This window comes from Diadema antillarum, unplaced genomic scaffold (assembly GCF_040938485.1).
Source record: "Diadema antillarum isolate AM-2024a unplaced genomic scaffold, OU_Dant_1.0 seq00000620_RagTag, whole genome shotgun sequence".
Taxonomy (NCBI): domain Eukaryota; kingdom Metazoa; phylum Echinodermata; class Echinoidea; order Diadematoida; family Diadematidae; genus Diadema; species Diadema antillarum.
In genome coordinates, this window is record NW_027271543.1 from 1,680,269 (window position 1) to 1,692,814 (window position 12,546).

The 12,546-nt window shown below is 38.2% G+C and overlaps 1 protein-coding gene across 1 annotated transcript in view; it reads left to right on the forward strand.

Moving 5' to 3' along the window:
* Positions 1-12,546, forward strand: part of LOC139736042 (tyrosine-protein phosphatase non-receptor type 9-like) — a 128,943-nt gene that overhangs the window by 85,122 nt on the left and 31,275 nt on the right. The window contains exon 5 of the mRNA XM_071646787.1: positions 10,449-10,665. Within this exon, the coding sequence (XP_071502888.1) occupies positions 10,449-10,665 (217 nt within the window). The remainder of the gene's footprint in view (positions 1-10,448; positions 10,666-12,546) is intronic.

Genomic DNA, 12,546 nt, shown 5'->3' on the forward strand with positions numbered 1-12,546 from the left:
TACAATCTGCATGATTTTTTTATCTTTTTTTTTTCATTCCACCTGTCTTGTGCATTTATTTTTTTATTGTTATTATTATTATTATTATTTATTTATTTTTTTTTTTTTTTGGGGGGGGGGGGGGCATGGTTTATGCTAATCACTACAAGTTCTAATGTTTTGATCACTCACCTCATCTGTGGTGGCCCCTACAAGCTCGATGGAATAGTGTCTCTTGCTGAAGTCCCGCACCTGTTTGGAGATACCATAGGTCGATGACATGTCACACATTAGCCCTACTTTAGGGATATTAATAGATATTGTGATTCCAAAATTAATTCTGCGAAGGGTTTTTTTTTTCTCTCTCTCGCTGAGGTTTTTCTGCCAGTGGGAGTATTTGGATCCAAACTCTGAAGTTGGTTTGTGTGTGTGTGTGTGTGTGTGTGTGTGTGTGTGTGTGTATTTTTATTATTTTTTTTTTAGGTTGGGTTTTTACTAGTGTAAGTGGGCCAAATGTCGGGGACTTTCAGGATGATGGAGATTTTGAGAACATCCTGGTACTGTCTGATATGTAGAGCAAAAGCCCCCCATCAAGAACCTGTCTGCATGTAGTATGAATGTGCAATTTCACACCATATTCCTGTTAGCAATAGATGAAAATGAGATGAACAGAATTGGAGATGTGTATCTCAAATTTAATGTAGAATGTGAAAGGTATGGAAATTTAAGGTGTAGTATCTCTGAAGCAAAAAAAAAAAGAGTGATATTAGTCACTACCATATACTGTATACAGCAAATATTTCATGAGGTTTTTATTTTTGTGAATTTTGCAAGTCAGGTGCTATTCGCGAACTTAAAGACACGCTAAAATATTGACTCTGATCCTGACATGAATGTGACATGCATTCATACATTTTTCCGTTCAGTATTATACTCCATGATCATGAATTTAACTAATCGTCATGTGTGGACAAAAAGAAAATATAAAGGGGATTCCACAAAACTTCACTTTTCTAGCATAATTCTAGCATAACTTCTTTCAGAAAGCAGGGGGAATAATTGCTACCCATAACATATGTCAGTATCAAGTTGATGGAATGTGTAATTTTCATAAAAAAGGAATTTTTGTGGAATCCCCTGTATATTTTCTTTATATTGTTGTCCACACCATACGTCATAACCTCTAGTAGTGTCCTCATCCAGCGGTTCCAAAACCAAAACTTTAAAAATGCATAACTTTTGCATCGATTGTCTGATTTTCCTCAAAGTTTCACCGATGTGTTCTACTAATGTTGCTGCTTTCACTCAATCCACATAATTAGGTGATCCGAGTATCCTCTCGGATCACCTTCTGTATCTGTACTGATTCTTTGTTCTTCTTCTTTTTCTTCTTCTTTCTCCGCAAAAGTTGTGTATGGATTAGCTCAGAAAGTCCTCTTCCTATCAATGTCAAAATCATACCATATATGTATCATGTCCCAAAGACGGCAATCGAACTAAAATCAAAGTGATCAGTTGACCGTGACGTCACTATGACGTCATTATATGAAAACACATTCTCAATTATATGTCATTAATGGAATGGAATTTTTCGATGAAATTTACGTCACATATATTTCAAATTATGCGCATTCTACTCATATTTTCAGAATTCATATTTTCCCTTAAAACGTGCGCGTACGCGCGCGTTGAAATATTTGTATGCTCAAATCCAGCTCAAATTTTTTTTGCACACGTTTCAGACCATTTGGAGCATTTTTTGAAAAATTGAAAAAATCGGACAGACGCGTACGCGCGCGCACATATACGCACGCACAGCTCATATGCAATAGAAATTTTCCTTTTTTTCACACTGATCGGATGCCTTAAATGTCAAGGAATATTTTTACCAAGTTTCAAGTCAATCCGACTCAATATGACGTCACACGGGCCCGTCAAAGTTGAAATTCCGCTCGCGCGTCAATGGCGATATACAGTGCAACAATGCAAAAAAAATGCCAATTTTGAATCCGATTTTACTCGTCAGGATGGACGATGACCCCCCATTTTCTTTACATATTCTGAATGCTGATGAGTTGTACATGTCATTTCATGGGTTGGCAATGCTGGAAAAATGATGAAAAGATATCACATTTCTTAATAAAGTAAAAAAAGTACATTTGCAAAAAGACGTAATCAAATTTTAAGTTCACTCAAGTGTATTTCACTTATTCTTTTGTTGATTTTCATCCAAATTTCAATATGTTGTAGCTTATTAAATGGTCTTTCAGTCATATAATAACAACATTTTGATTGGATGACGGCATCACCTCGTAAAAAGGGATTAAATGTAACATTGTCAAATTTGACCAGTTTACGTGTTATCTCTATGGGAGTACAGTTTTTCTGGAAATGAAAACTGACATGACTATCTTTATCGAGCACTAGCTCACTTATGCTTTGGTGAATTTCTCCGAGATTTTAGTATGTTGTAGCTGAGACTTTGGACTATCGTAAGTGTTCCCTTCGTTTTTTCATATGGAGTTGGCATCACGTCAATAAACTTGGTTGAAATTAAAGCTTATCTTCGATTGTATTGAAATATTTCTTCCTTTCTGCAACTTTCTTTGCAATAACTCAAGAAAAACATACCCTATCACCACCATATTTTGCACATGTTTAGTTCATGTCACATATATTATTTCACAAAATAACAACTACTTGATCAGACACCATCTTGGGTATGTAAATTAGGGTCAAAGGTCATAAATGTTTTATCCTGTATCTTGGTGAATACATGTCCTATCTTTCCCATATTTTGCACACGTAAAGACCATGTTACAAGGATCATTTCACAAACTAATCATTTTTGGCTCAGAGGCCATCTTGTCTGTGCAAAGTGGGGTCAAAGGTCATATGTACTTCTTCCTGTATCTTCGTTGTGACGTGTTATCTCTATGGGAGGGAATTTTTCTAGATGTGAAAATTGACATGATTGTCTTTATCGAGCACTAGCTCACTTACCCTTCAGTGAATTTCTTCGAGATTTTAATATGTTGTAGCTGAGACTTTGCGCTATCATACGTTTGCCTTTTGAATTTTATATGCTGTCGGGATCATGTCAAAAAACGTGGTTGAAATTAAAGCTTATCTTCGATGTATTGAGATATTTCTTTCTTTCTGCAACTTTCTTTGCAATAACTCAAGAAAAACATACCCTATCACCCCAATATTTTGCACATGTTTAGTTCATGTCACGTACATTATTTCATAAAACAACAACTACTTGATCAGACACCATCTTGGGTATGTAAATTAGGGTCAAAGGTCATAAATGTTTTATCCTGTATCTTGGTGAATACATGTCCTATCTTCCCCATATTTTGCACACGTAAAGACCATGTTACAAGGATCATTTCACAAACAATCATTTTTGGCTCAGAGGCCATCTTTTCTGTGCAAAGTGGGGTCAAAGGTCATATGTACTTCTTCCTGTATCTTCGTTATCACGTGTTATCTCTATTGGAGGGAATTTTTCTAGATGTGAAAATTGACATGATTGTCTTTATCGAGCACTAGCTCACTTACCCTTCAGTGAATTTCTTCGAGATTTTAATATGTTGTAGCTGAGACTTTGCGCTATCATATGTTTGCCTTTTGAATTTTATACGCTGTTTGGATCACGTCAAAAAACGTGGTTGAAATTAAAGCTTATCTTCGACGTATTGAGATATTTCTTTCTTTCTGCAACTTTCTTTGCAATAACTCAAGAAAAACATACCCTATCACCCCAATATTTTGCACATGTTTAGTTCATGTCACGTACATTATTTCATAAAATAACAACTACTTGATCGGACATCATCTTGTGTATGTAAAGTAGGGTCAAAGGTCATAAATGTTTTATCCTGTATCTTGGTAAATACATGTCCTATCTTTCCCATATTTTGCACACTCAAAGACCATGTTACAAGAATCATTTCACAAAATAATCACTTTTTGCTCAGACGCCATCTTGGGTGTGCAAAGTGAGGTCAAAGGTCAAATATACTTCATTCTGTATTTCCGTTAGTGTATACGGAATTCGGTACCAAAGATGGCAGGTCTGACTCCCTTTTCTAAATGAGAATCCAAGCATCACACGGCCAATATCCCGTCAACACAGATGAAACCTGTATGGTTATGCCTATTTGGATCAGGACTCAAATCATTGATTTCCGAAAAGATCGGATCACCTAATTTGTCAGTGTTGACAAATTCCGAGTCTAGTTTCTCTTTGGGTTTGGGTTTCCTTTAATGTAGTCTGAGTATACCAAAAAGCTACATGTTGTACATGTAGCACTTGTGTAAGATGTCAGCTTGACATGGCATCAGCTGAACACATCTAACAATGTTTTTGGTGAAAGAAGTTGAGCCTTTCATCATGTGAGACATGTTTGTTGTATGTAGGAAAGAGCACCTTACGATGTTATCCTGCACACACACACTCGTCGGGTAAAGCTTGATGTGTGTTGTGAATATGAGTGATATACTGCCCTCTCTTGTCCACTCGTGTACCATAATCTGTAATCCACAACTCATGACATGGATGAATACAACAGATTAATCGGTTATTTTTCTCCATGAAACTGAAGTTGGAAAGTATTGCTCCCCGCCCTAACTCTTCAAACAAACAGATGCAAACAACAAATAAAATCAAGAGCCTCAGGTCCAGTTAACCCATTATATAGCAAGCTGTTTTACATTCAAGCAATGTATCTTGCTTGTCAAATTAATGACATTACTTTTTTTTTGAAATCCAAGTTGTTAAATCTCTTTTTCAGTTGATCCAATTTGTGTGAGATTATAAATAGACAAATGCACAGTAACTGTAATCATTCTTTTATTTTTTTTTCAGTGTATTATGTAGGGCTCTGCTGTTGTCTAATCAATACATTGTACTTTGACATTATCTGCAGTGTTCTACTTTACACCAACAGAAACAATGACAATGCTGTCATGAAACTCGACAATGTACAAATTAATTTCCTAGAGCAGCGATAAAAACATTTTTGGCAATAATTCTCTAAAAAACTGTCTCACCCCCTCTTCTTTCCCCTCGCATACCTTCCATGATTCCTGGATACAATGCAAATATTCTTCCAGAAATAGATCTGCAAATGTCATTTGAACTTGTAATGTGTATTATTTTAATCCAAAACAATGTATATTCCATATGGTTTACATATGGTTTTCATAAGTCCTTTCTCTTTCAAATATTTTTTTTTTAGACTAAAACTACCCATGATATAAAAACTGTACTCAGTAGACGAAGTGATGAAAGAAGGCTGTACATATGTTGTGGTTTTGATTCATGAGAAAAATCATTTTTTTCATGCCAAATATGATTTTTCATGGAAGTATGCTTTTCTTGGTCACTTTTCATTGCGTTGTATTTTCATCCAGATATTGGTAACACAATAGGGATAATGATTATACCGTAATCTCTATTCATTGTTCATTATATGAAGCTTTCAATTTAGTGTGCATGCATTCATAGTCCCTTGTCTACTTTTTACCAAGCTGCTTTAGGTTATCCTGCTAATGTAGGAGAGAGAGTTTGGTAGAGAAAACAGGGAAGTAACAGAAACACATGTCCAAAAGTGTGAGCGAAAAGCCACAAGAAGTGATACAAAGTTATTGATGGTCGGGTATCTTGTCTTGTGTAGGCAAGCCACTTTCTTTGTTGGCCACTTCAACACAGTGGCTCAATGACTTTGGAGTCTTTTTTTTTCCCCTTGGGGAGGAGTTGGCATGTAGGTCTACATTGACTTGAGAAAATGACTTTTTCTTCTTCATTTTTTTTTCCAGCAACCATTGAGCAACAAACTTATTACAGTTTGTGTTATGAGCTGAATTAGAGCAGTTTTATGAGACCAGAGAGGGGAAAAAAAATGCTTGAGTATCATGATATTATTACAGGAATCAAATCATGGTTGAATAAGAAGTTATGTTTATTGAGATGCGAGTGTGGGTGTGAAACCCATATCATCATGTTTTCTCAAAGGGATCCATCTCTTGGAGCAGAGCTCTGTTTATAAAACAAGTATTGCCTACACATTAATGTATCATCTCATCCTGAAAGAGAGCCTTTAGCCACTCAGCAATGGAAATAGTGCTTGCTTGGAATTATATTATATGTGACAGAGTATTGACAAGGAAAACATTTTTAGTACTTTATTTCCATGCTGGCATGGAATCATTTACACATCGACATATCAGTTGTCTGGTCATAAACAGCACATGCAGTATCCCTATTCCTTAAGTATTAACTTTATTTTGCTGTAATTTTGTACATTTTGCAAAATTTCATGCGGTTGTGAGAAGCAGAGTAGAAACCACTGATTTCTTAACAAGGACACTGCACTAATTGGTAGAGTAATATAATGTTTTTCTTGTCAATATTCTCTCACATATCATTCCAAGAAAGCAGTGTGTCCCATCAGTTTTTGGCTATAGCTTATCTTTGAGAACGAGACGCATTGAGGACGGACTGATTTTGCTACAACGCGCATTTCCCGTAGACACCTGCCCGAGTATACTCATTTTATAAACGGAGCTAATCACAGCTCAGAGAAAAGACTTCTCCTTGCAAAATGCATTGTGCTTGTTTTGAGGTTATTGCTTTTTTTGTGTGACTAGTTTGCAATTAAGTCTGTAATTTCTGAAAGTTGATTGCCATCTTTGTTCATGCTCATCGCTCTCTGGATTTCACTGGTTCACAGGATGTTTCACGCTTGCTAAATGTTGCATTAGGCAGCATGAAACAGGCACCTGAGCAAATAAATAACCATCAGCGAGGAGGCCTGCAACCCTAAACCCTAGCTTAGTGACATAAAAATGTGTTGCACCATGTTTAGTGAGATACTTAGAGATGAATATAATGTAGAGCCAGAGTGTACCCTACTTACTCCTTAACTGTAAGATTACAGACACTGTAAACCATGTAGTGACAATGTTTGATGATATAAGAAGTACAATCTGAACCAATTTCCCAGATTGCACCTTTTTTTTTTTTTTGGAAAGTATCTGTAGAGAATTAACATGGAAGTAACATACTGTTTTTTATAAGGACAAGTTCACATTAATATGTAATGTGGATTGAGAGAACGCATCAATAGGAGAACACATCAGTGAAAGTTTTGGGGAAATCAGACAGTCCATTCAGAAGTTATGAATTTTTGAAGTTTCAATGCCACCATTGCAGGATGACAAGACTACTACAGCTTGTGATGTCACATGCATAGAATGATATAAAGAAAATATAAAGACATTTCAACATATTTTGACTTTTCTCCCATAATAAGAGAGCACTTGACTTGCTGCTTTCAGAAGGCAGGGGGAATAATATTGCCCATGACATATGTCAGTAACAAGTTGAGGGAATGTGTACTCCCTTCCCCCCCCCCCCCCCCCGGAAAAAAAAAAAAAAAATTATAAATAAATTTTGCTGAATTCTCAATATCCTCATATTGTTCTATGCATTTGACATCACAAACTGTAGTAATCTTCTCAGCCAGCAGTGACTGCTCAGAAATTTTAAAAATTCATAACTTCGTAATGGATTGTCTGATTTTCCTCAAACTTCCAGTGATGTGTTCTTCTAATATTGCTGCATTCACTCGATCCACATACGTACAATGTATATAAGGTAAACTTGTCCTTTAAGATCGCAACTAGTCAACTATTGTGGTTGTTCAATGTAGAAAAGGGCAATTATGACTTAATTATGAACTCCTGCTCTTTTTGCTCATGAGCTAGAATTACTTACACATGGCCTTTGCAAAAGAGCTTGGTCAAGAAGCTTCTGGTTGACTGTCTTAATTCTATAGGATTGTGCCCCCCTCCCCCCCCCCCCCCCCCACACACACACACACAAACACAAAAAGAGTCATATTATATTATGGCCAGATTCTTGTTGATTATTCTAAGGGTCAGTCTTATTACCGGGTTGATTCATAGTCAAGTTTCATTTTATCATGTGGGTCTACCCTAACCTTGGGAGTGTTCTAGAGGAGCTGTACTTTCATAGTCATTAGCACTTTCACATTACGACGATGACCGGAAGAGATTTCATTGTTTTATTTACTGGCGATGAGGGTGATTTATCAAATGACAAGGATCTGCTTCATCATTTCATAAAGAAAATAATACACACCATTTTGTTCGGACATTGGTACAATTACCCACATGCGCTCTGTACCTTCTCCACAATCCAAACCCCTTCTGCTATGGCCTTGGGCATATTAGACTGATCCAGAGGCACCCTAAGGGTGGGATTTCACGGAGCACGCGAACGATTTGCGAAGGACGCGAATGACAAAATCCAACATTCGGAAAAGTTTTTCTCCGAATGTTTTCCGACAATGAAGCCGAAAACTATTCTTGCGCAATTTGTGCGAAGTTTCCACGACGTATGTGCGAATGTCGTGTGTATCATTGCTAAAGTACAGCATGTTACGTACACGAAGAACACGCGACGGAAATGCGAACAACGAAAATTTTTCAATAATCATGGGAGAAAATGTACCCAAAGAGAGGTGGAAGCTGTCTTGAGTTGAATTTTTTTCTTTCCTCTATTTCTCCTTTCTTTTTCTTTCATTTTTCTATTGTGTGCTTGCCTATATTTTTTCCTAGGACGTATCTCCACAAGTAAAGCATATGATCTTTTTTTTTTTTGCAGTTCCTCCAACACATAATCTCTATACTTCAAATGAAATTTTACATACTTTAGATTAATTCTAACTGTATTTTGCGATTTTTTTTTTGTAAAACAAACATTTCTTTCTCTTTGCTAGTCTTTAATTTCTTTTGTTACTATAGTTGTTAATAATTGTTTGATGTTTAGGTGTATGCTACGATTTTTATTTGTAGAAAAGTATAGGTCATACATCCCCCAAACGTGCGCTAAACGTTCGCGAGAATGTCTCAAAAGGTACGCGAACAGTTTGCGATTACGTCGTAAAATGATCGGAAAAACTTCGCAAATTTCGCGTAACATACGCGAAACATTCTCCAAAGTTTCGGAGTCTGTTTGGGGTTTCACAAACATTTTGCGAACATCGCGCGTGTCCTGCGAAGGTCTTGCGCATATGACGAGGCTTTAAAGACACTTTCGAGAACAATTCACGAGCAAATCACGACCAAGTGTGCGGAAAAGGTTCGCAGAAAATTTCAAACTTTTTTGAAATTCTCGCCGAAGTAAAAACGACATTCGCGAACATTTGACGACGCTTCCGAACCCTCACGTTCGTTTGGCGATCTTTTGCAGACCAAAATGCGAATGCTGGATTTTGCCATTCGCGTCCTTCGCAAAACGTTCGCGTGCTCCGTGAAATCCCACCCTTAGTAATTCTTACTAATGTCTTCACCGGTGTGTATTATCTGTATATATTTGATTGATAAGTCAAGCCTGCCTTGAGTTATTGCCTTGACTCTTTGAACTTGTCCTTTCTTGGTGCAGTGTATGGCATAAAAGCTGTGTGAGTGATGGGGTCACATGGTTTCAGGAAGGGCAGGAGTTGCTGATGTCATGGCAACGCACAATGACTTTAACCTGTGAAAGAAAACAAACCTGCTCTAGGTAGTATTCATTGTGTAGCGCTCCCCTTTCCAAAATGGATTTCCACCACAATCCATTCCTTCTTCAATGTGGCATGAATACAGAGGACCATATAGCCATGAACCACATGAATTATGCAATATAACCAATGTCATAAACCTCCCCCTTTTTTTTTCTCTAAGAATGAAAGGAGAAAATGCCAGCTATGATGTTTGGGTTCGTAATTCTGATTGAGACTGACCTTGTAGGACTTGTCTTAGTCACATCCCCCTGCTGCTAGTGTGAGTTGGATGCAACAGTTTGCTGTGGTGAATCACATACCCTGCACACAGCTCAGCCTGCTGGTCCTTCGTGACTCCCTGTAGCTATGTTTTGCTGGTAGGAGAGCTGTAGCCTACTCTATGTACAGACTCTGTTTGAAATACTTTGCAGTATAGGCCCATGCATTCTGAAACAATCATTCCAAAATTTTCCTTGCCTTGACGTGTTAGGTTATAAAGCACAGATGTCTTTAATATAATGGTTTTATTAATAGAGTGTCAGCAAGTACGAGTGTTGATGCATTTGCACTTTGTGTCAATCATACCAACTGTGATTGGGTAGCTACTGATAGAGGAAGTTTAACTTGAAATAGGTTGTAGTCCCACCCAGCCAGTTTTATGTATTTTAATTCCACTGAACAAAGCTATCATGTCTCATGCCAAAATTAATAAGTATAAAATGTCAAATTATTAATTGCCAATGTCAAAAAAATCTCAGGAAGAAATATTTACATCTATTCATACACAGTGGAACAAGTTACTAGAAAGCAGTGACTGTAATAGAACCAGGTGACAGGTTTGCAATGGATGAAATAACTTAATATGTTGATTCTTTTTGTACTCAACAGTTATGAAACACAAAGGAATGGCCTTACCTGTATCTTCAACATGACTGGATCAACGTTTACCAATTTTGATTTGAACCTGAGCAAAAAGCTGCTGAGCATGCTGCGAGAGACGTATCCCGCCAGACTGAAGCGAATCTACGTGGTGACGCCTCCGCTCTGGTTCAAGGCCATGTACAAGATTCTCACCCCACTGCTCAAGGAGAAGCTGAAGGAGAGGGTAAGTTCAGAGGTTAATGGGTGTGTCTGTGGGAGGGGCAGGGAGTGGAGGGAAGGGGAAATATTTAGTTCACATGTCAATGGGTGTGTCTATGGGGAGAAGAGGGAAGTTCAAAGTTCAGAGGTCAATGGGTGTGTCTAGGGGAGGAGAGGGGAGTTGATGGAAAGTTCAAAGTTCAATGGGTGCCCCAAGGGGAGGGACAGGGAGGGGAGAGGAGAGGAGAGGAGAGGCGTGGTAATCTCAAGTGTCAAAGGGTGTGTATGCAGGAGGGGAGAGGAATTGATTAGTTCAAATGTCTATAGGTACATGTATGTCTAGGGGAGGGGACTGGATGGGAGAAGAGATGGTAAGTTCAAATGTGAATGAGTGTGTCTAAGGGAGGGGCAGGGAGGAGAGAGGAGAGGAGAGGAGGTAGTAAGTTCAAATGCCAATGGGTGTGTCTTGGGAAGGGGAAAGGAGTTGATAAGATCAAATGTTGATGGGTGTGTCTAGGGGAGGGGATGGGATGGGAGAGGAGATGGCGAGTTCAATTGTCAGTGGATGTGTCTAGGGGAGGAGAGGGGAATTGATAAGTTCAAATGTTGATTGGTGTGTCTAGGGGAGGGGATGGGTTGGGAGAGGAGATGGCGAGTTCAATTGTCAATGTGTTTATCAAGGGAAGAAGAGGGAGTGGAAGGGAAAGGATGAATTCAGAAGCCAATGTGTGTTTCTAGGGAGGGGCAGGAGATGCTAAGTTCAGAAATTGATGGGTGTGTCTTGGGGAAGGGAGGGGATGTGAGAGGCTGAGTTCAGATGTTGATTGGTGTGTCCAGGGGAGGGGCAGGGAGTGGAGAGGATAGTTCAAAGGTTGATGATTATGTGGCAGTGAGTGCAAAGGTTGATGTATTAATGTGTCTTTGGGAGGGGATTGGAAGGGGAAGAATAGACATGGAAGATGAGAATGGGAAGATCTGGGGAGAGAGAAAGAATGCACCATGAAGCAAGGGGAACTATATTAATGTAAAGGTATGGGTCTTGTAGTCTTGACTATAGCTGTGGCTAGCATTCTCACTGCTTTACACTTTGCTCTGGTCTTTGGGTACCCTACAGTCCCTGACAGTAATGGACATCATCTCTACAGCCTGTGAAGAATGATTTCCATTCGCCAGTGAGCTTGACCTTGATTACCATGATTATTCTGCATGAGGTGTTCACATCCTTTGATGCACATTTTTTTTGCACCTGAAAGTGAAAAAATTGTAACTATGAAATGTCTTGCTGATGGGCTGGTGGTGTCAGACCAAGGCTCGAACCAAGGACCTGCCTACTACAAGCCAAGAATGCACACCACTGGACTACAGCTCCTCTGAATAACAGCATAAGCAAAGAATGTTAAAACAGGTTGATAGGAATGAGAGAGGAAAATAAAAGTTTGTTGGCTTGGAATCATTAAGGGAAGATTGAAATTAAGGCAAAAAAGAAGATTCTTGACAAGTACAAGTATCGCAGATCAATGGGTGATTTGAGAATGAATAGGAAGATTAAGAATTTAATAACAAGTAGTTGCTACTTCCAAGTATCAATGTTTTATAAACAAATAGATTAATAAGTAATAAATGAATAATGATATAATTATAAAATGGGCTTTAGAATCTCTACAATGTGATTGGTCAATCATCATGCATTGATTTTTACTGATCCACTCTGAGCCATGTGTCCAATAAAATCCAAATGCATGGCTCAAGACTTGTAGTGTATTGTAGGTGTACCGGACACATGGTGGGGAAAAGGTTGAATTTGATGAATTTTCAGGCCCATTTTATAAAACAAATGATGTACAGGCCTATTTCATGGATCAGTGAGCATTGGATGCTCTCGTTTAACTTTGGAAACAGTCTAAAA